Source organism: Scyliorhinus torazame, chromosome 18 (genome assembly GCF_047496885.1).
Source record: "Scyliorhinus torazame isolate Kashiwa2021f chromosome 18, sScyTor2.1, whole genome shotgun sequence".
NCBI lineage: Eukaryota > Metazoa > Chordata > Chondrichthyes > Carcharhiniformes > Scyliorhinidae > Scyliorhinus > Scyliorhinus torazame.
Window position 1 is genome coordinate 89,102,902 of NC_092724.1, and position 25,567 is coordinate 89,128,468.

Genomic DNA, 25,567 nt, shown 5'->3' on the forward strand with positions numbered 1-25,567 from the left:
TGGCCGTTATTCTTGGCGCGCACCTGCGCGGGAGACCGCGAAAAGCGCGGGAAGCGGCCGCTGTCGTCCGGGCCGTGGGGCGGGAAGAAATCGACGGCCTGGATGCGTTCAACGTCGTGGGCGGCCTGGCTTGCCGATTCGACGGCTGGGGACCCCCTCCGTGCCAACTCGGACGCCTGGAATCGGGCAAAACGGCAGGCAGCATTCTCATGGAGGACACAGGCTTCCACAGCAGACGCTAAGGTGAGGCTCTTTATTTTAAGAAGCTGCTGGCGTAGGCCACTGGAGGCAACGCCAAAAACAATCTGGTCCCTGATCATGGACTCTGTGGTGGTGCCGTAACCGCAGGACTGCGCTAGAATCCGGAGGTGCGTCAAAAAGGGTTGAAAAAGCTCCTCCTTACCTTGCAGGCGTTGCTGAAAGATGTATCTTTCGAAAGTTTCGTTTACTTCAGTTTGAAAGTGCTGGTCCATTTTGAGGATGACCGTGTCATATTTGGCCTGGTTTTCGCCTTCCTCGAACACCAGTGAATTAAAGACATCATTTGGGTGGGGGCCTGCGTAGAAGAGGAGCATTGCAATCTTCGAATCATCCGAGACATTCTGTTTTTCGGTGGCACGGATGTACAGGTCAAATCGCTGCCTGTAGAGCTTCCAGTTGGTGCCTAGGTTCCCCGTGACTTGCATCGGCTGCGGTTTGCCGGTGTGGTCCATGTCCAGAATGGCAGGTTGGTAGGCAGGTATCGATCCACTCCTGTACCATGTGGTGTTGGGTGTTCTAACACACAGAAGAGCCAACACAGTTGCATATGGTACAACACTTGTTTATTTAAACTCACTATTTACAACTTGGTCTTTGCACTCTGCACGTGGGGGGCTCCCTGCTTGTGGTGTTTCAACAGCTCTTTCATGCTTCCTTCTCCCCAGACCTACCGACCTCCAGGTGTCGTGCTCGTGCTTTTTATGTGGTTGGTGTTCTTGTCTGTGATTGGTTGTGGTGTTGTGTACTCTGATTTGCCTGTTAGTGTGTCCATCATGATGTGTGTGTTTGAATATCATGACAGGGTTGACTCTGGGAGATTTACTGTCTCAGTTGGAGATAGTGAGGAGTGAGTTAGAATAGGTCCAAGATGTGCAGGTTAGGTGGATTGGCCATGCTAAATTTTCCCTGTATCCAAAGATGTGCAAGTTAGGTGGGGTTACGAGGGATAGGGTGGGGAAGTGGGCCGGGGTGGAATGTTCTTTAAGAGGGTTGGTGCAGGACTTCCGGTTGTGAGTGGCCACATACAGGGCAACTCCTGCTTAAAGTCACAGAAAAGAGCTCCTTTTACCAAATACTGGATGGAATTTTGATGAAAAGGCATAGGTGAATTGTGGTAAACCACGTTATTGTGTTTATTGTATTATATTCACTGTGCTGTGTTGTACATGCCTGGGCTTGTCCAGGCTGGCTCCGCCTCTGGCTCCTCCCCTCGGGACTTCTGTATAAAAGTGGCAAGTCTCTGCCTCCGGACCCAGTTCGGGTCTAGAGGAAGGAGGCTTGCTGTTTCGTGTGTTAAAGCCTCAGTTACGTTTATCACTCGTCGTCTACTATTGATGGTGTATCAATTTAATACACTAAACTTCTAAAGATGGACTCTTCACTCAAGATGAACTACTCACTCAAGCCTGATCGCTTGCAACTGGGCCCACAAGCAGCTGATGCAACAGAGACTTTTGAACACTGGCTAAGCTACTTCGAGGCCTACCTCGCATCATTCAACGAAGACCACGGACGTCCAGAAGAAGCAGGTCCTCCACGCACGGGTGAGCCCAAGAATCTTTAACCTCATCAGGGACGCCCTCTCGTACGCGGAGGCGATAACGCTGCTAAAAGGACATTATGTGAAATCTGTCAACCACGTATATGCTAGGCACCTCCTCGCCACGAGACGCCAACGCCCCGGGGAATCACTCGCGGAATTCCCGTGCGCCTTGCGCATCCTCTGTCGAATCTGTGACTGGCGGGCGATATCGGCTACCCAGCACGCGGAGCTGCTGATCAGGGACGCCTATGTCGCGGGCATGCACTCGAACTATATCCACAAGCGTTTATTAGAAGGGGGCACACTCGGCCTCCCAGAGACAGTCCAGCTCTCCAACTCACTGGAGGTGGCCTCCCAGAACATGGGGGCCTACACCTCCGACCGCGCGGCACCCTCGTGGGCCTCGTGGGCGCAGCCATCAACCGACCCGGGCACGACGCAAGCCTGTGTCGCGCAGCGGCCCGCCAACGCCGGAGACCTAAAGTGCTACTTCTGCGGCCAGGGTACTCACCCCCCGACAACGCTGCCCGGCACGGAACGCGACTTGTAATGGCTGTGCGAAGAAGGGCCACTTCGCAAAAGCCTGCCAGGCCCGACACCCCCTAAATCTTCTAGGCCCAGCAGCGCTGCCTGCTGCCTGTTGGGGCCACCCCCAGGTGCCGCGCCACCTGCCATGTGTGACCCGTGGGTGCCGCCATCTTTAATCTCAGCCGACGTGTGTGACCCACGGGGGCCGCCATCTTGGATTCCATCTTACACCTCACCTGCCACGTGCGACTCATGGGGGCCGCCATCTTGGGACCCTTTCGCTGCCTCCCAGGAACCCAGCTCGCCCGACCATACGCTAGCCGCCGCTACCGCCGACCGGCCCGCCGACCGTCTTCCGACATTTGCCTCCATCACATTAGACCAGTCCCGGGCGTACCACCTCGCGAAGTCTACAATAATCGTCCGGATCAATGGGCTCGACCTTGTCGACTCCGGGAGCACGGACAGCTTCATACACCCAGATACGGTAAGGCGCTGCCACCTCCCCATCCTACCCGCGACCCAGAAAATCGCCCTGGCTTCCGGATCCCACACAGTAGAAATCCAGGGGTATTGTGTCGCGACCCTCACTGTGCAAGACGTAGAGTACACCAACTTTAGGCTCGACGTCCTCCCCCATCTCTGCGCTGCCCTATTACTGGGGCTCGACTTCCAGTGCCACCTCCAGAGCCTTACCCTAAAGTTCAACGGACCCCTGCCCCCCCTCACTGTCTGTAGACTCGCGACCCTTAAGGTCGCCCCACCCTCCCTCTTCGCAAACCTCACCCCGGACTGTAAGCCCGTCGCTATCAGAAGCAGGCGCTACAGTGCCCAGGACAGGGCCTTCATCAGGTCAGAGGTCCAGCGACTCCTGCGAGAGGGGATCATTGAGGCTAGTAACAGCCCCTGGAGAGCCTAGTGGTGGTCGTCAAGACTGGGGAGAAGCACCAGTTGGTCATCGATTATAGCCAGACCACCAACCGGTACAGCAGCTCGATGTGTACCCCCCTCCCTCGCATATCTGACATGGTCAATCAGATTACGCAATATCGAGCCTTCTCCACAGTCGACTGGAAGTCTGCCTACCACCAGCTCCCTATCCGCCCGGAGGACCGCCAATACACTGCCTTCGAGTCAGACGCCATCTCTATCACTTCCTCAGGGTTCCCTTTGGCGTCACCAACTTGGTCTTCCAAAGGGAAATGGGCTGAAAGGTTGACAAGTACGGGCTTCGGGCCACGTTCCCATACCTAGACAACGTCACCATCTGCCCCGTGACCAGCAGGACCCTAACAAGAATTTCCGGCGCTTCCTCCACACTGCAAAACCCCTGAACTTCACTTATAATAGAGAGAAATGGGTCTTTCGCACAACCTGCCTGGCCATCCTCGGCTATGTCGTGGAACACTGAGTCCTAGGGCCCGACCCTGACCGCATGCGCCCCCTGCTGCAACTCCCCCTTCCCCACTGCCCCAAGGCCCTGAAGAGATGCCTGGGGTTCTTCTCTTACTTTGCCCAGTGGGTCCCCAACTACGCGGACAAGGCCCGCCCACTGATCAATCCACCACGTTTCCCCTGGCGACTGAGGCCCGACTGGCCTTCGAGCACATCAAAGCAGACATCGGCAAAGCCACGATGCACGCTGTGGACGAGTCCATCCCTTTCCAAGTGGAGAGCGATGCGTCGGACTTTGCTCTGGCCGCCATACGCAACCAGGGGGGCAGACCCGTGGCTTTCTTCTCCCGTACCCTTCATGCCTCTGAAATTTGACACTCCTCTGTCGAAAAGGAGGCCCAAGCCATAGGAGAAGCTGTGAGACATTGGAGGCATTACCTGGCCAGCCAGCGATTCACTCTCCTCACTGACCAGCGGTCGGATGCCTTCATGTTTGACAATACACAGTGGGGCAAAATCAGGAACGACAAGATCCTGAGGTGGAGGTTCGCGCTCTCCACCTACAGCTATGACAACTTGTATTGACCCGGGAAGCTCAATGAGCCCCCAGATGCCCTCTCCCGTGGGACATGTGCCAGTGCACAAGTAGACCGACTCAGGGCCCTCCACAACGACCTCTGTCACCCAGGGGTCACCCGTTTTTTCCATTTTATCAAGGCCCGCAACCTGCCCTACTCCATCGAGGAGGTCAGGTCCGTGACCAGGGACTGCCAGGTCTGCATGGAGTGCAAACCGCAGTTCTATCGGCCAGACAGAGCACATCTGGTAAAGGCCTCCCGCTCTTTTGAGCGCCTCAGCATGGACTTCAAAGGGCCCCTCCCCTCCACTGACCATAACGTGTACTTCCTCAACATCATTGATGAGTACTCCAGATTCCCCTTCGCCATCCCCTGCTCTGACATGACCTCTGCCTCCGTTATCAAGGCCCTGCACAGCCTTTTCACCCTGTCTGGGTTCCCTACCTATATCCACAGTGATCGGGGCTCCTCCTTTATGAGCGACGAGTTGCGTCAGTTCCTGCTCAGCAAAGGCATCGCCTCCAGCTGGACGACCAGCTATAACCCCCGGGGAAACGGACAGGTGGAGGGGGAGTACGCGATGGTCTGGAAGGCCGTCCTCCTGGCCCTACGGTCAAAAAGTCTCCCAGATTCCCGCTGGCAGGAGGTCCTCCCCGATGCGCTTCAGTCCATCCGGTCACTTCTATGTACGGCCACTAACCAGACTCCTCATGAGCGTATGTTTGCCTTCCCCAGGAAATTCACCTCCGGGGTCTCGCTTCCGTCCTGGCTGACAGTCCCGGGGCCCGTCCTTCTCCGCAAGCATGCGAGGAGCCATTAAACCGACCCCCTCGTCGAGAAGGTCCTGCTGCTCCATGTGAACCCCCAATATGCCTACGTGACACACCAGGACGGCGGCAGGACATGGTCTCCCTTCGGGATTTGCCTCCTGCAGGCTCCCTGGTGACAATCACCACCACACCCCACCCTACACCGTCTCCCTCCGCCCACCTGCCTCACAAACTGATTCCCGCAGGCCCACCGAGGACAAGAACCACCACCCCCGCCCATACGCCGCACCCCCCCTTCGCCGACTCAACATCTGGGTGAAGAAGATGACAACATGCTCCCGGACGCGCAGGTCTCGACGCTGGCACCAACACCACAGCCGGGACTGAGGTGGTTACAGCGGAGGGTCAAGGCCCCCGACAGACTTGACCTTTATCACCACTTAACCCCCGCCGGACTTTTTCAAACAGGGGGTGAATGTGGTAAACCACGGTATTGTGTTTATTGTATTATATTCACTGTGCTGTGTTGTACATGCCTGGGCTTGACCAGGCTGGCTCCGCCTGTGGCTCGTCCCCTCGGGGCTTCTGTATAAAAGTGGGATGTCTCCGCCTCCGGACCCAGTTCGGGTCCAGAGGCAGGAGCCTTGCTGTTTAGTGTATTAAAGCCTCAGTTACGTTTATCACTTGTCGTCTATTATTGATGGTGTATCATTAATGTTAGAGGAGTTTCCCCCGGGAGTGGTATGTCTGCTGGTCACCAGACCCGGCAGAAAACAGTCAGAGATTTGGCTGACAAGTTGGAACAGGCTTCAGTGGCAGCAACAACCTCTTTAAACATGCAGGTGGGGGAAGGGCAAGCTGGAAAGCCCCAGATACAGGAGCTGTTGGCTTTTATCAAGGCAGAATTCCATCAACAGAGGAAAGAAATGCAAGAGGATTGCTGAAAGATCATTGCAGAAGCTGTGGCACCCCTGAAGAGTTCTCTGGAACAGGTGGAGAGGTGTTTGGAGGTGCAGGGGTCACAGATTCAGGAGTTCGAAGGAGTGATCTGGGACCATAGTGATCATGTGGTGACTCTGGAGGCAGAGGTGGAGCTGCTAGGGGACCTGTGTAAAATTTTGAGGGCAAAGGTGGAGGAACAGGAGAATACATTGAGAAGACAGAACCTGCGAGTAGTGGGCCTGCCTGAAAGAATGAAGGTGTGAGTGCCACGAGGTACATCTCAAGGATGCTGGCGGGACTGGTGGCAGAAGGGGTGCTAGATAAGGTGCCTGAAGTGGACCGATCGCAGAGGTCCCTGAGGCAGAAGCCTACAGCTGGGGAGCTGCCACGGGCAGTGATCGTGAGACTCCACAAATTTGTGGAGAAAGAGATGATTCTGCGATGGGTACTTGCGACTGGGAGGGGATCAAGGTCCGGATTTATCAGGTCATTGGAGCCGAATTGGCAAAATGGCGGGCAGGGTTCAATAAGGCCAAGGCGGTGCTGTACCAGCAGATCAGGTTTGGGGTGCCCTACCTGGCAAAATTATGGGTGACGTTTGGAGGCCGGGAGTATTATTTCGAGACCCCAGAAGCAGCTGAGGACTTCATTAAGGGGCATAAACTGGGGGAGAACTGAATGGACAATGCTTGGGAACTGGCGTGCTGGCACTTTGTAATGGTTGGGAGCATGTTTGAAGTGGGTGTAGGGATTGGGGGCTTTTTGGGGGGAGGATTTTGCTGTTTAATGTTGAGATTGTAAGGAGTTGTAGGGGCAAAATGTTTATGTGGGGATGGATGTTCCCATCCCCCCTCATGTTTTATGGGACTGTTTGTGTTTAACATTTGTTTGTTTGCTTTTGGAGAAGGCGGCCTGGAGTTCAGCAGAAGTCCTTGTTTGGGTGGGGGAGGGTATGGTCCACAGGGAGCCTTCTTCCTTGAGCTGAGGAGTGCGGGGGGGGGGGGGGCGGGGAGGTCATTGGGAGGTGCCTTTGGGCAGGGGCAGCTGCACGAGCAGGTTATGCTGGTGAACGGGAGTGAGGTGGTGGGGGGTAGGTCGAGAGGGGTGGCTGGGTGGAGGGGGAAGTGTGGTAGTCACCACTGTTGTATTATATTGTATAATACTCGCCACCAGCACAGCGGCGCTCTCAACGACGGATCAAGGCGCCCGACCTTCTAAGTTTGTAACCTTCTCTGAAATTTTAATGACAACCTGTATGTAAATAGTTTTCCACCACCCCCGCTGGACTCATTTTTAACAGGGGGTGAATGTGGTAGTCACCACTGTTGTATTATATTGTATATACTGCTCTGCATACAAGGGTATTACAGTAAGGCCCCTATACTACAGGTACGGGGGTAGATCCCTGCCTGCTGGCTCCGCCCAGTAGGCGGAGTATAAATGTGTGTGCTCTCCGAATTGCAGCCATTTCGGCAGCGGCTGTAAGAGGCTACACATCTATGTGTAATAAAGCCTTGATTACTCTCTACTCTCGTCTCGCCGTAATTGATAGTGCATCAGGAAGTGTGGGGGAAGGAGGGGAAGAGGGCAAGGGGGGGAGGTTGCTGCGACGTGGCAGGGGGTGAGAGATGACATGGTCAGGGGCGGAGAAAGAGGCCCTCTGGGGTGGGCTAGGTATAGGGTGGAATTAAAGGACCAGGAGTTAAGTGGGGAAGATGACGGATGGTAGAGGAGATTGGAGGCGGAACATGGAATGTGGGTTTTGTGAGGGGGTTGCTGGCAACGATCCCGGATTTGGCCACGCACCAGTTGATCATGGGAGGAGATTTTAACTGTGTCCTGGAGCCGAGGGTGGATAGGTCAAGCCCCAGGCTGATGGATAGGGTACAAATGGCGAGAGAGCTGGAGGGGGGGGGGATTTATTAAGAGGATGGGTATGGTGGACGCATGGTGTTTTCAGAACCCAAGGGGGAAGGAAGTATTCCTTCTTTTCACACGTCTGTAACGTGTATTCGAGGATTGATTATTTTGTACTGAGTTAGGGTGGAGGGGGCAGAGTATGTTGGGATAGTTACCTCAGACTATGGACCCCACTGGCTGGAGATTCGGTTTAGAACGGGACGAGAGCAGAGGCTGGGGTGGAGGTTTGACTCGGGGTTTTTGACAGATGGAGGTTTTTGTGATGAGGTGTGGGAGGTGATTAAGGAGTATGTGAAGTTGAATCAGAATGGGTAGGTATTGGTGGCCATTTTTTGGGAAACATTGAAGGCAGTTGTCCGGGGAGAAATTATTTTGTTTACGGATCATGCGGATAAGGAAAGGAGGGCAGAACATGACCGTCTAGTGAGCGAGATAGTGGAGGTGGACAGGGAATATTCGAGGGTGCCCACCGCGGAGAGATTGGCAAGGAGGAAAAGGTTGCAGGGGCAGTTTGACAGGCTGACAACGGGGAGGGCGATAGGGCAACTGCGTAGGGCAAGAGGGGCGCAATATGAGTACCCAGGTGCTGGATAGTATTAGGTGTATGAAGTCGGGGAAGGCCCCTGGCCGGATGGGTACCCGACAGAATTTTATAAGGAATTTGTGACGGACCTGGCACCACATCTGTTGGGGGCATTTAATGAAGTACTGGAGAAGGGGGAGCTGCCGGAGATGATGACGCAGGCAGTAATCACGCTAATCCCGAAAAAGGGGAAGGACCCAGTTGAATGTGGGTCATATAGGCTCATATCACTATTGAACACGGATGTGAAAGTATTGGCTAAGTTGTTGGTGGGGAGGATGGAGGATTGTGTCCCGGGGATGGGTGCAGAAGATCAAACAGGTTTTGTGAAGGGCAGGCAGCTCGTGAGTAATATAAGACGGCTGTTGAATGTGGTGATGAATCCGTCGGGGGCTCTGGTACCGGAGGTGATGGTGCCCCATGGATGCAGAGAAGACATTTGATCGGGTGAAGTGGAGGTACTTGTTCGAGGTTTTAGGAAGGTTTAGGTTTGGGCCAGGATTTGTGGCGTGGGTGCGGTTGATGTATGTGGCACCAAGGGCGAGGGTGAGGATGAATGATATGAGCTCATGAAGCTTTGAGTTACACAGGGGTACGAGGCAGGGGTGCCCGCTGTCGCTGTTGCTGTTTGCGCTGGCCATAGAGCCATTGGTGATGGCTCTCAGGGTCGACAGAGTGGCGAGGGATTATGAGGGGACAGAGGGAGCATCGGGTGTCGCTCTATGCTGATGATCTCTTGCTGTATGTTTCGGATCCGTTGGAGAGTATGGGAAGGATTATGGACCTGCTGGGGAGGTTTGGAGGGATCTCGGGGTACAAACTGAATGTAGGGAAACGCGAGGTATTCCCGGTGAATGAGCTGGGACAGCGTGCTAATTTCGGGGGGATGCCATTTACGGTAGCGAGGGATAGGTTTAGGTATTTGGGGATTCAGGTAGCGAGGGAATGGACGGGGCTCCATAAGTGGAACTTAACGAATCTGGTGCAGGAGGCCAGGGAGGATCTTAGGAGGTGGGATACACTGCACTTAACGATGGCGGGGAGGGTCCAGTGGTGAAAATGAATATTCTGCCGAAGTTCTTGTTTATCTTTCAGGCTCTCCCGATCTTTATACCACTTTTTCGGAAAGTGGACACGGTCATTTCGGGCTTTGTATGGACGGGGAATGTGCCAAGGGTGGGAAGGACCCTGCTACAGAAGCGGAGGCAGCAAGGGGGGTTTGGCGTTGCTGAACTTGCACCTTGTCAAAGACCTTCTGGAAATCTAAATAAATCACATCCACTGGTACTCCCTTGTCTAACTTCCTTGTTACTTCCTCAAAGAACTCTAACAGATTTGTCAGACATGACCTCTCCTTGACAAAGCCGTGCTGAATCAGTCCTATTTTACCATGCACTTCCAAGTTCTCCGCAATCTCATCTTTAATAATGGACTCTAAAATCTTACCAATGACCGAAGTCAGGCTAACTGGCCTATAATTTCCTGTATTCTGTCTCCCTCCCTTCTGAAACAGTGGTGTTACATCAGCCACTTTTCAGTCCTCTGAGACCCTTCCTGCCTCCAGTTGGCGTTGTGAAATCAGCTTCATTATTATTGGGCGGAGAATGTGCATAAGGTGTGGCGATAGTGAGAAGGAGAAGAGGTCGACTGAGTGAGGATGGAGGAGGAATCTTGTAAGGGGTCTAGTTTGAGGGCTGCGGTGAAGTCAGCATTGCCACTAGCTCTAGGTAGGTATTCAGGGAGCCCAGTGGTGCAGTCCACGGTGAAGGTATGGAATCAGTTGAGGGGGCATTGCATGATGGAAGGGATGTCGGTGCTAACGCCGCTGTGCGAGAATCATGGGTTTGAGCCGGGGGGATGGATAGAGGTGGAGGGAAGTGGGGCTGGTCAAGGTGAGAGATTTGTATTTGGAGGAAGGGTTCCCCAGTCTGGAGGAGCTAAAGGAGAGGGTAGAGCTGCCGAGGGTGAGTGAGTTCAGGTATCTGCAGATTAGGGACTTTGCACAAAAGTTCTGGTGGGGGTTCCCTAGGTTGCCGGGATACACCCTGCTGGAGCGACTGCTGCTTCCGGATGTGGAAGGGGAGGGAAGAATTGGGGATATATACAAGTGGCTTGGGGAGCAGGGAGGCGAGTGGGTGGTGAAGATCAAGGAGAAATGGGAAGTGGAGTCGGGAATGGAGATCAATTGGGGAGTATGGAGTGAGGCACTGCAAAGGGTAACCGGGACCTCCCCTTGTGCAAGGATGAGCCTGATACAGTTTAAGATGGTGCACAGGGTGCATATAACTCGGGCGAGAATAAGTGGTTTCTTTCAGGGGGTAGCAGATGAGTGTGAGAGGTGTGGGTGGGGGCCAGCGAATCATGCGCACATGTTTTGGGGTCGTGAAAAATTGGGAAGATTCTGGGCGGGAGTGTTCACGGTCTTAGCCAGGACAGTGGAGGAGGAAGTGGACCCGGACCCTTTGGTGGCGATATTTGGGGTTTTAGAGAAGCCAGAGCTCATGGAGAGGAGGAAGGCCGATGTCGTGGCCTTTGCCTCTCTGATTGCATGTCGGTGAATTTTGCTGGAGTGCCGATCGGCTTCGCCACCGGGGGTAGCGGCTTGGTTGGGTGATCTGTACGACTTTGTACGGTTAGAGAAGATAAAGTATGAGTTAAGGGGCTCAGCAGGGGAGTTTGAGAAAAGGTGGGGGATGTTTGTGACCGTGTTTGAGGAGCAGTTCATCACAGGGGGGTGGGGGTGGGTGGTGGGGGGAGGGTGAAAAAGGGGAACAATCTGTACAGACTGTATAGCTGATTGTTGGGAAGTATGTTTCCCAGGGTGTTTATTTGCTGTAACCTGCTTTGATACACGTTTGTAGTAAAATACATTTAAAAAAAGAGGGTTGGCACAGATCCAATGGGCCCAATGGCCTCCTTCTGCACTGTAGGGATTCAATGTCTTCTATGGTGGTCAGTTTAGGAAGGCCTGAAGATCAACCTTTGTATAGTATACTAATGCTGCAGTTTTGGATGTCCTGAGATTGTGAAAGGCACCATATGAATGCAAGTTCTTCATTCTCACGATTCTGTATTTCCTCTCAGGAGTCCCTTTGTTTCAGCTCCTCCTCTCAGGTCCCCAATGTCCCAAAGTTAAAGTCCGATCTACATTCCAAGCTGGCTCGTGCCAGCGAAGCTGCCACCGAACTTTCCGCCCAGGTGAAGGAGTGTCTGCGTCGAGCCATGAAACGCAAACTGAAGAGTTCAGAATCAAGAGGTCAGTGCATTGCAGATGAAGTTGTAGAACGGGCTGAGAAAGGCTGAATGGCAATCTCCCTGATCCTATATTCCTAGTTCACGAGACATTGACACAGGCTTTGCATTCTGAAGGTCAGAAGGTTGGCACAAGAGACGGAACAATGACTGACGGGGAAAATATCCTCTGGGGCATCTAGTCTGTCCATTGTGTATTATACTACAACCCACCCTGAGACCATCGGATTTCCTGGGAGAGCCCAGATAAAAACCCCAGCCTTTCTGAGGAACAATCAATCTGAGAAATTCCTCTTCCACCCTCACCTAGATCAAAACTAGACAAGGAGACGCTGGGCCTGAATTTGATGCAGCTCTACCTCCTGAATGAGGAATTTTGGACCTGTAAGAAACATATCCAGCTCTCGTTCATACGTGTTTTCCCTGATATCAATTCTAAATGATCTTGTTGCACATTTCTAGAAACTCTCCTCTTTCTCACCTCCCTTCCCTGGTTGAAGTTCCTTCAGTCGTTTCTCATTATTCAATCCTGCGACATCCCGTAGCTTGTCTCCCCTTTCCTTCAGTCACATTTGGCTCCTTGGAGACATTTGAATGGATAGAAAATTGCTCATTCCTCTTCACTCTCTTAACTAAGGATGCACTTTGAAACAGAAAACAAGACAGACAAACATAACAAACTTGCATTTACATTAGTTCCTGTCATGACCTTGAAATGTCCCACGTGCTTCTTGGCAATGAATTACTTGTAAAATATGGAACAAGAAATATGATGATGCTGAACCTATTTTACAGATTCAAAATGGCTGCCAAAATGTCCAATATGGCGGGTGTCAGGTACACGCACAACCTAAAAGATAAGTCTGCCACCTTCCAATATTGGCATCAATAGAGACAGCTAGGGCATGCAAACAAAACAGGTGTTTGTCGGGTTGCCAGCTTTGATTAGTACATTCCCAGATTTCATCAAACCACTTCACCTCCATGCTTCAACTACTGGTCACCTGACATAATCAGCCTTGTGTGCACTACTCTCCCATGGCCAATTGGTGAACAGAATCTTCATTACCTGAGTGGATAAATCACAGTTTTTCAGTTATTACAGACTCTTTTTCCTGTCTCTTGTATTTATATCATTAATGAATGTGTTCAAGAGAATTTTATAACCTCCATTTTCTTTTGCCCCGATACTATTTCTCATGTTTGCTTGCAGCAGTGTCATGGATATTCGTTTTTAAATCCTAGAGAATCAAAAGGCATTCCGTGGAGTTCAGACTCTCAGCATTTGGAAATGAGGGGTCTTTAAGGTCTGCTTGATGTCTTCTTTCTCAAACTGGATCACCCTGAATGCAGCTGACATCCGGCCAGCTGCATTCAAGAGAAGGTGGTCTACATGAGGCCGGGTCAGCCACCAGGGCTGCTGCAGCCACCATCGAAAAAATACTTTGCTGAATCTCTAGATCCTACATTAAAATGACTGTCCATAGCCTGCCACAGTTCACACCTAATCCCAGTCCCCACCTTTCCCAATCACCATCACCCTCTCTCTCCCAAACAGGTCCCTCCTGAGACAACTGACGTTGACATAGCAGCACAAAATGTACAGGTAATTGTTGGTGGTTTTCCTGGTGAGCACCAGCAATATTGGGCAGGACACCAAGAGGATGGCCCTGCTCTACTTCTTCCAATGCACCTGTGGAATGTTTTATCTCCACTTGAGATGGCAGACAAGGCCTTGTTATAAGAGGTCCCTCCAACAGAAGTGCACTCCCTCAGTACTGCACTAGGAGTGCCAGCCTAGTTAATAGGTTCAGATTTCTGGAGTGAGGCTTGAAGCCATGACTCAAAGACAAGAGAGAAAGCTGCCAGTAAGTCATTGTGATACCATAAGGTACTGAATAAGGATCCACGATACCCAAATCAACTCCACTCTTTCATCTCTTGTGTTGTATGCAGGGAATGAGAAAGCTGCTCGGTCATCAGATGTGTCTCCACACACATCTCTGCTTCGCCAGGAACCCAAGATTCGGAAAGATGTTTTACAGTGTGAGTAGCTTTATAAGTTTGGTTGAACTGACCACAAACAACACTGAGGTAAATAATCAAAGAATTGGTTTTGGGCAGAAGGAAAAAAAAAGTAAAAAGGTGAAATAGGAGTACATGGACGGTATACTCCGATCGCTAAAATCATGTTCGACGATCGGCCGGAGAATCCCCCTTTGCACCGGAATCGGAGGCGGTGCCGTTTTTGCGATGCTCCGCCACCTCACAAACAGCGTAATCGGGGATACGCCACACACTGTATGGACGGCCTCAGGACGTCACCCGAGGCCCCCCGCCCCGATGCTCCGCCCCCGATGGCCCGAGTCCCCCATGTCGTGGGACACGTGTGCTCACACCGTTCGGGGACCTCGCGTGGCGGCTGCGGACTGAGTGCAGCACCACCACAGTTGGGGGGAGAGCCGTTCCCCTGGCAGGGGGGCCTTCATCGGGGGCTGGGGGGACTGGTGGGGGGTGGTGGCGAAGCTGGTCACAGGGTGGAAGCTTTTGGCATGCTGGGTCCGTGTGTGGCTGGCGCCATGTTGTACAGTGCGGCCGCCGAGGTGCGCATGCGCCGGCCCGGACCCGGTCGGTGCAGGGGCGGTGACGACTTTCTGCTCGTAAGAGTCGCAGTATCGGAGAATCCAGCCCTTGGTCAGAACTGTTCTTTTACATCTGGGGTTGGTTATGGTTGAGGGATGGATATTTGTCAGGACACCAGGTCAGCAACTTCTCTTCTCTTCTTTGAATAATGCCAATGGATTGGTTTTTACACCTGCCTGAAAGAGAAAATATTAACATTTAATCTGTAAAACGGCACTGCCAACAGTGCAGCACTCCCTCAGTCCTGGGACTATCAACTGAGATTTTGCATTCGAGTCTCTTCTGTCGGTCACAAACTCAGACTCATCTGACCCAGAGGGAAGAATGTTTCACTGAGTTACTTGTAAGAGCCACTCATTTGTAAGAATATTGGATGGAGTTTTTACATATGTTTCATAAAAACAACAGATGTTATGCAATAAAAACAAATTTGATTTATTCACAACCCTTTTGAATGAGTTCCCCCATGTAATCTCCTGCACACTTAATCAACTGTATTGTCAAACAAAGTATCCTCTGATACAAAACAGACCTTCCAGCAATGTGTTGAGAGCTTTGAGCAGATAATTGTCATGAAACCCTGGACAAGTGCGCGGTCAATTCCAGCCCCACTCATCCTGGAGTCACAACACAAGTGAATTAACCAATAATTCTAATAAGAATACCCAAAAACCTTGGCCCTCGGCTGCCCAACAATTACAGCCACCAGGTTTGTAAGTTGAAACACAATTACTGTTTATTTATAACAAGAAATAATGATGAAATACGCAGCAGATGCAGTTGGTTAAATATTAATAACTACCTAACTCCTACTTTAACTTGCCTCCCCACCCTCTACTCACACACACCAGGCAGACAAATACAGAGGGGTGGAAAAGGGGGAAAAATGTAAGTGAAAGAGGAAAGAGTGTTTAAATCAGATGATGGTTCCTAGCCTGTGTGGAGAGGATGTTTCCACTTGGAGGGAAAACTAGAACCAGAGGACGCAATCTCAGACTAAAGGGACGATCCTTTAAAACAGTGATGAGAAGCAATTTCTTCAGCCAGAGGTGGTGAATCTGTGGAACTCTTTGCCGCAGAAGGCTGTGGAGGCCAAATCACTGAGTGTCTTTAAGACAGAGATAGGTAGGTTCTTGATTAATAAGGGGATCAGGGGGTATGGGGAGAAAGCAGGAGAATGGGGATGAGAAAAATATCAGCCATGATTGAATGGCGGAGCAGACTCGATGGGCCGAGTGGCCTAATTCTGCTCCTATGTTTTATGGTCTTATGCTTTCTTCACAATAAGCTTGTAGATTACAATCTTTGTGTTGCAGCCTGTTCTGGTTGACCTGCAGTTTTTAAAAGCACCGTACTCACACCTTTCCTGGAGAGGCAGAGACTTTGTATCCTCAAATCTTGCTTTAGTTCGTGGTTCGTCTTCAGGCCTCTGTAGTGCAGAAAAGGTAGTACGCCCAGGCAGCAGGCCTTCTGGAGAAAGATAGTCAATTCACACCAGCTTTCTGGTAAGAGTTAACAGATCCTGGACTTCACCTGCACAGCCTGCAATCGTTGTCCTGTAAACAGATCCATCCAGGCTTTCTGAAAATTCAGAAACACAGCCGTCCCGAGAAAAATGGAGGGAAGAGAGAGTGGGTCTTCTCTCTAAGCTGCCAGGAGTCAAATTGAAACTAAACTGACAACCTTGTAACTCTGAAAATATTGCAGTGGGATCAGATCCAATCACTAACTCATACTGGGCAGACCACAGCCTTTTGTGCCAATTCATTGGCCATTAGCCAAATCAATCAAACTGAGAGCCAGGTAATCTCTGTCATTGGTGCCGGGCAGTCTACAACTTCAATCCAAACCAGCACAGGCTACTGCTTGAATTAAAGGCACAGGCTACTTCTTTCTTCTGCTTGAATTAAAGATACAGTGCCTTAAAGACACATGTCCATTAATCATCCATGGATCCAAACTGTAACAGCAAAAAGAAAAGAAAAAGGGAAATAAGCGAATAAATAGGGAATAAACAAGAAGGACCTAAGATCCCCAGCCACTACTGCCAGAATCACATTGAAGACTCCAGAGGCAGTGGAAGGAGATTTCCTAAGCATGGGACAGGCAGTACCATGAGCAATGTTTCAACATCCACCTACCCTTGAAAGATCAAATCTTCTGTCCACTGTTGTCTTTTTGATGGGAGTGTGGGGAAGTGCCAAAGTTATCTCTCCTCATCCTCTCCCAATCCCAGGCATAGTATCTGCAGCCAGTGTGCAAGTGGTCAACCTTTAATAATATGTGCCAAACATTGAGGGCCAATGTAGGCCCTAACCGATATCTGCCCTTCGCTGGGTCTTGGTAGAAATGAAGGACTAGCAACTCCCAGTACATTGAGTCCCTGCCCTGCCTCTTTTCTGCTGTCATTTGCCATACGGAGTATTTACTCATCTGTACAAAGTGGCTGGAAACTTTTTTGGAAACTCTGGTGGTGTTCAGGGGATTCCCACTGGTTTCGCTAGAGTTACAGGAAGAGGAACTGGTTTCCTCACAGAATCTCAGTGGGCCCAGCATGCACATGCTGTTGCCACACAAACTTCCTGGGCTATGGTTTAGTTACATGTGTGCCATAAAGGTACTGCTTTTGATTGTAAGGCTAGCTATACTGACAATTACACTGGCATTAAACTGACTTTTGTCCTCCCACAATTAGATGCCGCTGCTCCTCCTCCAAGGAATGCGTCCCAGGGCTGGTCTTCTAGGAGGCACTGCAGGTAAGTTTACATTTTATATTTATAATTTCCATAATACCTGCAGAAATCTTTTTACCTTATTCCAAAATACAATCTTAATGATTCTCTTTTTAATGAATACATGTGTTGATGACCCCACAGGCATTCCACCCATTATTTCTCCAATTATTTGCTCTCTCAGGATTTGGATTCAAGGGGTCTCTGGCTGTCTTGTCCCCATCTGCTTAGGCCCCTGGGCACTGGTGAATACTCCCTGGGTACTGGTGAATACACCCTTGAGCCCACTTGTCCCAGTTGTCATGTTTTAACTTCAATTGGTTTTCTAGCACTAGCAGAATGGGTCAAAGGGTAAGGAATAACAGTTCTGTAGAAGGATCATTTATATCCGGAATGTTGGGTGTGGTTCTCCAGCCACGTGTATCTCGGCAGCGGGAGGCAACGCGGCATTCGTTGATGGCGGGATTCTCTGCTGTTGCCGCTGTCAATGGGAATTCCATTGAAGCCACCCCATGCCGCTGGAAAACTCACGGATGGGGGTGGACTGCCGGTGGGACCAGAGAATCATGCTGCCAGCGAACAGCTGGACAATTTTGGCCGTTTCTCTCTCCACAGATGCTGCCAGACTTGCTGAGTTCATCCAACATTTACTGTTATTATTTCAGATTTCCAGCACCCCGATCATGATGCTAAATATCCCGAGCACGTTTAGCTTGATTTTCTTCAGCCAATCTTGTCCATGAGGCTTGGGCTTTGTCCTTTCATTACGATTAATGGTAGCTGGGCTGACTGTAGTTGGTACGATACTGGTATTGACGACAATCCAATATCTATCATTAAGGAGGAAACAGCGGGGCACCTGGAGGGAAATTGTCCCATTGGGCAGACGCAGCATGGGTTCACAAAGGGTAGGTCGTGTCTGACTAATTTGGTAGAATTTTTTGACGACGTTACCAGTGCAGTAGATAACGGGGAGCCAATGGATGTGGTCTATCTGTATTTCCAGAAAGCTTTTGACAAGGTGCCACACAAAAGGTTGCTGCATAAACTAAAGATGCATGGCATTGAGGGTAAAGTGGTAGCATGGGTAGAGGATTGGTTAACTAACAGAAAGCAGAGAGTGGGGATAAATGGGTGTTTCTCTGGTTGGCAACCTGTAACTAGTGGGGTCCCTCAAGGATCAGTGTTGGGCCCGCAGTTCACAATTTACATAGACGATTTGGAGTTGGGGACCAAGTGCAATGTGGCAAAGTTTGCAGACGACACTAAGATGAGTGGTAAAGCAAAAAGGGCAGAGGATACCGGAAGTCTGCAGAAGGATTTGGATAGGTTAGGTGAATGGGCTAGGGTCTGGCAGATGGAATTCAATGTTGCCAAGTGTGAGGCTATCCATTTTGGGAGGAATAACAGCAGAATGGATTATTATTTAAACGGTAAGATGTTAAAACATGCTGCTGTGCAGAGGGACCTGGGTGTGCTGGTGCACAAGTCACAAAAAGTTGGTGTGCAGGTGCAACAGGTGATTAAGAAGGCTAATCGAGTTTTGTCTTTCATTGCTAGAGGGATGGAGTTCAAGACTAGTGAGGTTATGCTGCAATTGTATAGGGTATTGGTGAGGCTGCATCTGGAGTATTGTGTTCAGTTTTGGTCTCCTTACCTGAGAAAGGACATATTGGCACTGGAGGGAGTGCAGACGAGATTCACTAGGTTGATCCCAGAGTTGAGGGGATTAGATTATGACGAGAGGTTGAGTAGACTGGGACTGTACTCATTGGAGTTTAGAAGGATGCGGGGGGATCTTATTGAGACATATAAAATTATGAAGGGAGTAGATAGGATAGATGCGGGCAGGTTGTTTCCACTGGTCAGGGAAAGCAGAACTAGGGGGCATAGCCTCAAAATAAGGGGAGGTAGATTTAGGACGGAGTGTAGGAGGAACTTCTTCACCCAAAGGGTTGTGAATCTCTGGAATTCCTTGCCCAGTGAAGCAGTTGAGGCTCCTGCTTTAAACGTTTTTAAGAAAAAGATAGATGCCTTTCTAAAGAATAAAGGAATTCGGGGATATGGTGTACGGGCCGGAGAGTGGAGCTGAGTCCACAAAGATCAGCCATGATCTCATTAAATGGCGGAGCAGGCTCGAGGGGCCAGATGGCCTACTCCTGTTCCTAGTTCTTATGTTATGTTCTTCAGTGCCTCCCCAGTATCGGTGACTAAAGTGGCTGAAGTACTTCTGATATTCACAGGCTGTAGCCCTCACTGTAGATACCTAAACGTTTGCTCTCCTACTGCTGTGGCAGCTGCACCTGTATCGACCTCCACAGATGGCCTTCAATGATAGGGACAATTTCAATAGGTGGCGTGGTAAGTCATTTGTGAGCATCTCACCATGTTGAGCTTATGGACTTCGGACTTCTCTTCAGGATCTTCCTCATGATTGTTCACTGGAGCAGGCAATGTTTTGGGGGGAACTCCGTGTAGTCGGTCTGACTCTGCAACTGGCTTGAAAATTGCCTTTTCTAGTACAATGCAACCAGATTACTTCCATACATTTTCATCTGTCTTGGGGATGGTCTCCCCCACAACGAAAAGAAGCCTCTAAACCTTGTGACTGACGGTCACCCCTCCTTTTCTCAGGTTCCACTACACCCTCACTGAGCAGCTGTCGTTTCCAGCTGATTTACCTCGCTTTGCATACCTTGTTGTTCAAAAGTGCTTTGTTCAGTGCTTTCAGTCACTTGAGCCAACTCAACCACTTTGTCTAAGGATATCTTGGTTCCTGCCAGCAACTTTATCATGGCCAATCCACCTAACCTGCACATCTTTGGACTGTGAGAGGAAACCGGAGTACCCAGAGGAAACCCACGCAGACATGGGGAGAACGTGCAGAATCCGCACAGACAGTGACCCAGCGGGGAATCAAACCCAGGTCCCTGGCGCTGTGAAGCAACTGTACTAACCACTGTGCCACCGTGCTGCCCCTATTGTAAGGCAATAGACAAAATGTGGTCAGACACACCACACTCTGAAACCAGGTCACAGCTGTCACCCAACCTCTGTGGATTTATCATCAAATGCTCCCAGGTATTTGTCACACTGTGTGCCAACTGGCCTCACTGGAATTCTGGCTTTCACACGAGGGTTTCCAAACTCCAAACTGGAAAAATACGCTTGGAATCTTCTCTCAAACAACACTTCCTCTCACATGCCTTCACCAAGGATTCACTTGTACGCACCTTTGTTCAACAAGAAGCTAAACTAAAGTTTTAGCCCTTTCTTAGCACACATACACAGAAACACTAAAATTAAACTTAAACCTTATTTCTAGCGCACAGAAATATAAATTGTTTAAACCACCTCTATTCCTAAGATTTTTCAAACAGCCAGCAAAGGTGTGTTGATCAAATGTCCTATCGGATTTAATCATTCTGTTCTATAATGAGTTTTTTGTAGTTAAATGAATTGAATTTCTAAAGGCTTCTCAGAAATCCACTGGCTGTTAGAAAATGTAGCTATTTTAACTAGTGACAGCTATTTCAGAGATTGTGAGTAATACAGATGGATTTCCGTGCTATTCAATATTTAACACTATTTGCTGACTCAATTTCGCATATCGGCAAATACAATATTAATATGAACTGCACTTAAAAAATAGATGGCTGTTTCTGACCCCACCTGGAGCTCAACTATTCGAATGACCGGAACAGCATTGTATCATCACTAATACATAGGGGGTGATTTTCAGCTCGCACTAACCGTGCGTGGGATCGGCGACATGGCCGGAAAATCCATCGAGAATCGGAAACGCCGGAGAAATTGTGTTTCCCGATTTTCCCTGCCCATCGCTGGTGATGTCACGAGGACGTTAACCTAATTTGAATAGATTTCTATGAATTCAAATGTTATCAGCGGGCCCCCGACTACATGATCCTCCTTCACTAAATATTCATACCACCATCAGCGAGGTTTACAACAGGTTGGGCCAAACAAGAAGCAGTTGTGGGGATCCCTCCGAATGTGCAGAGGTAAGTATAGCCCCGGGGTGAGGGCGGGGGGACGGGACGGGACAGACATGCACTGCCCCCAGTCTCAGATTCAAACTGCCATTAGTGGGAGCCCCAATGGGGGGGCATTCATTGATATGTGTGTGTGTGGGGGGGTTGGGGGGGGGGGGTGGAGGAGAGAGGGATCTTTGGGTGCTGTGGGGGGGGGGGGCAATGGTGGTGAGGATTCTTAGGGTGTGGAGAGGAATGCCAGCAAGGGGGGTGGGTGAGGGAGGAGAATGCCAGCGCTGATTGTCGGGGGGAATAGTGGAATTCTGGCAATTGTCAGGGGGAGCAGAATGCTGGAGATGATTGTCAGGGGGGGGGATGGCTAGTGGAGAACCCCCAACTCCTCCGTGATTGGGGCTTGGGGCCATTATGCTGGTGTCTGATCCCTGTGGAGCCGGTTGCTGGCTCCATCAGATCACACCAGGGTCACGCCAACTCATTTTTTGTTTCGAAGATGCTCAATATTGAGAGAGAAAACAGGTATGTGCAACTGGAGAGTGACATGCCACAGTCTGAGCCTGACAGTTTGTCAGATTCTGGTAAGGTTCCGCCCGGTCTGTCTCTCACTAACGTGAATCATCTGGTCATTATCACATTGCTGTTTGTGGTACCTTGTTGAATAATTGGCTGTCGTGATTCCTACATTACACCAATGACTTCATTTCAAAATAGAGGATTTAAAACAGTTTGGGACATTCTGAGGCAGACATTTTTTTACACAGCAAGCTCCCACAAATAACAATGTGATAATGGTTAGATTTTACTGGTTAGGGTGAAGGATAAATTGAACTAGAACTTGGGGAGAACACTCCTGCTGTCCAATGAATAATTGCTTGAGATCATTGATGGCCTCGGAGATTGCAGATGCAGCCTCAATTAAACATCCCATTTGCAAGATGGCACCTCCAACAATGCAGCACCCCCTCAGCATCAACCTTGGCCAAATGCTCATATATCTGGAGCAGGACTTGGACAATAACATTTTGACTCAAAGAGGCAAGTGTGCCACAGCTGACGCCTGAATATGTCAATTTGTCAGTGCGATTTATTGTTTGTTAATTTATTATCACAAGAAAATAGATGGACCGCACTGGGCCATAGCCAAAGTCTTTTTGTCTTTCAGATGTCATGAAGCTGACTTTTGATCCAAGCTTGTCCAATTGGAAGAGTAGAACACAATTAACCAAACCCATGGCATGGTCCAGAGCACTTGGAGAGATTTGACAATTGTTGGCAAGTCACATGTTTGGAGAGTTCGCACTGAGGAAATGTTACTATTTTGAAGGTTTACCTTTTCAATGCCTGTGAGGCATCTGTGCCTAATTGATAGTTACATACAACAGGGTAGTCCTGAAAAGCAAAGAATGCACCTGTTACTTGGGAAGGAATAGTTTGGTTGGTAGTTAGGGATGCGTCCTTGTGTTTAGAAATCACATACCAGCCCCCACCTCCCATCTGACTCTCACCCCCGTTCCCTCTCCCAATGGCCTGGTGAATGATCTAGATTGGCGAGCACCAAAACACCTCACACAACGGGTCTTGCACGAACACCAATCAAGCTAATTAGACGGGAGGCCTTTGTTTGAGCTAGAGAATAATTCAAAACCCTGCTGGGCTTGACCCTGTGCAGTACTTGGTTCTTTGATTTGTGCTTCTGTCCAGATGCCCCTTATTCTCTATCTGGTTATTTTTTTTAAGGCAACCCACACTATAGAAGGTGTGGTTCTGATGTGACCAAAACATAGATGGTGGAATTTAATCCCTGCACTGAGATGATTTTGGAGATGGGGAGACATTCTATTAGGCTAGAGGGTATAAGGTAAGGACGCTTTCATCCTCCTACTTCTGCCCCGATGGCCTTCTTGCCCCATTGGAGATCGTTAAATGGGCTTTAAGGGCCTTCTTCCCACTGCCTCTAGCATTCAACCTGCTTGCTTGTGGGCTCAGAGATCCCTTGTTGTCAGACATGCAATGCCTGATCAAGGGGGCCCACTAAGACCACATTCCTTCCTGGCCTTAACAGCAGCCTGGTTCCCTTGGCCATCCAAGGTCTTTGGTGGATTTATTGCCAGCAGTTACTACTAGTTCCAGTAACCCTGCCTGCAATGGAAGAGCCGCTGGCATTGGATTGCCCAGCAGCTTTCAGGGATTGGATTTCCCACCCTGCCCACAATAGCTCTTTATTGGCAATTAAAATGGCAGACTTTCCCTAAAGGAGGCAGCGTGGAGCTCTTGCCACTTCTCCAGCTAGTGGACCAGACCCCAATCGCCTGGATTATTTTCCGCCCACAATGTCGAAGCGTTTCAATGCCTCAAGTTAATCCGTCACATGGATCATTGTGCCGATCTTCTAAGGTGGTCTCATCATTCTGGTGACATCATTATGGACACCCTTCCTGAGAAGTCCATCCATTCAAGCGAGCAGTGAGGGAGGACAGAAGGCAAGAGTGCCTGCAATTCACGAATTACAATCCGGGTAAACAGGATCTCAAACCTAGATCATGCAGTTGATAAATTTTTCCTAATCAAGTCAAGTGCTGGAAGTGCCATTTCTGCAGCCATTAGTATCTTGAATGCTATCTTGTTGCATATTTTATTCTCTTCCTGCTGTTCTATTGCATATATCATTTTAGCATTTGCTTCCAGCTCCTACAACAGTTGTTCATTGGGTGTTCGGCGTGGGACCACCAACACCTTCTTGTTTTATTAAGTACATCTGAAAGCATTAATTAAAATCGTTCTTCTGACATTACAATTAAGAAACATGTTATCAACTGATAATGTTTATATAAAGCAAACTGCTACTGTTTCATTTCAATTGAATGAAATATAGATCAATAAAATGTATTTATATGATTCTTTACGTGTGATATGGTATTGAAATTATGTACTGAATGAATGGTCAATAATGCTCTAAATGCTGACCCTGATATTAACTCCAGGTGGGTTTTGTGCTGGTGAGCTTACGCATTCTCGCCTGCTGCAGCAGAAAACAGGCCCAAGTTATTTTAGCTCCAAGAGACTAAGAGACTGTTAACATATCACCAGCAAAATTATTGTCTGGGACAAGGGCAATTAAGGATGGGAGATAATACTGTCTTTATCAGAGATGCCCACATCCTACCTGGCTGGAGATAAACATGGTTGACTATAGGGAAGAACATTCTGTGAGGGAGCTCAGGGCAGGATGGGCACATGTTGCATTAGGGCAGAGAAAACATGACATAATGTGCAGCAGCCTTGAATTGTTGCTGAAAACAAGTGGACTCATTCATAGAATCGTAGAATTTACAGTGCAGGAGGCCATTTGGCCCATCGAGTCTGCACCGGCTCTCGGAAAGAGCCCCCTATCCCCATAACCCAGTAACCCCACCCAACTTTTTTGGATATTAAGGGCAATTTAGCAAGTCCAATCCGCCTAACCTGCACATCTTTGGACTGTGGGAGGAAACCGGAGCACCCGGAGGCTACCCAGAGACACGGAGAGAACGTGCAGACTCTGCACAGACAGTGACCCAAGCTGGGAATTGACCATGGAGCTGGGAAGCAGCTGTGCTAACCACTGTGCTACCGTGCTGCCCATCTCTTCAGATGACTGATAAATGATGAGAGTGAGAGGAGGTTCAAGGTGCACAGTTAGAATGGAGATGGTGGAATATATGTCGGGGTGGGAGAAGGCTGCCTTATCTCACATTAAATCAGGGATAAGTTAGACAAGGGAGAGAATTGAGAGGTTGAAATGTGATCTGATCATTTAATTCGTGGTCATATCATTGAAATCTAGACTCACGATCTAAGTTGAGAGTAACGGTACGTCAACATCACCTCTGTCTCTCAGCATCGTAAAGACCAGAGCAGGAATGAATATTCAAAGTTGTTTAATTCCTGTGTCATATTCAGAAGTTGTGGCTTAACTTGGCTCGAAGTGACAGTCTGGAAGCTAGTCAGAAAAGCTCCGTTATTCGGCTGAAACAAGTGTCAAGAAACCACTATGTGAAACGACGTGTTCTGAGGGTTCAGTTTATAACACAGCGATTGTGAAACACAAAAGCTTATTCATTTTCTGCACTAAAATCAGACCAGACTAAAGGATGATCGTTTAGATACATAGCAACAGGAGGCAGCCATTCAGCCTCTCAAGCCCACTCCATCATTCAATTAGATCATGAATAATCCGGTGAACGCACATTAATTCCATATTCCTTAATACTGCTAATTAACAAAAGTCTTAATCTCTAGTTGATTCAGAGCATCTACCACACGGGGTGGGAAGAGTTAAATATTTCTATTAACTTTTGTGAATTAGTATTTCCTGATTTCTCCTTTCTGGACGTCCTAGCTGAGTGATTACGCTCTCACTTTCTTGACTCC

The 25,567-nt window shown here is 49.4% G+C and overlaps 1 protein-coding gene across 1 annotated transcript in view; it reads left to right on the plus strand.

Annotated features, from left to right (window-relative positions):
- LOC140395361 (E3 ubiquitin/ISG15 ligase TRIM25-like) overlaps nt 1-24,054 on the plus strand; it is a 43,867-nt gene extending 19,813 nt beyond the window's left edge. Inside the window, exons 4-7 of the mRNA XM_072483016.1 lie at nt 11,605-11,776; nt 13,729-13,818; nt 17,111-17,171; nt 22,320-24,054. Coding sequence (XP_072339117.1) covers nt 11,605-11,776; nt 13,729-13,818; nt 17,111-17,171; nt 22,320-22,341 — 345 coding nt within the window. The 3' untranslated portion in view covers nt 22,342-24,054. The remainder of the gene's footprint in view (nt 1-11,604; nt 11,777-13,728; nt 13,819-17,110; nt 17,172-22,319) is intronic.
- The last annotated feature ends 1,513 nt before the right edge of the window (nt 24,055-25,567 follow it).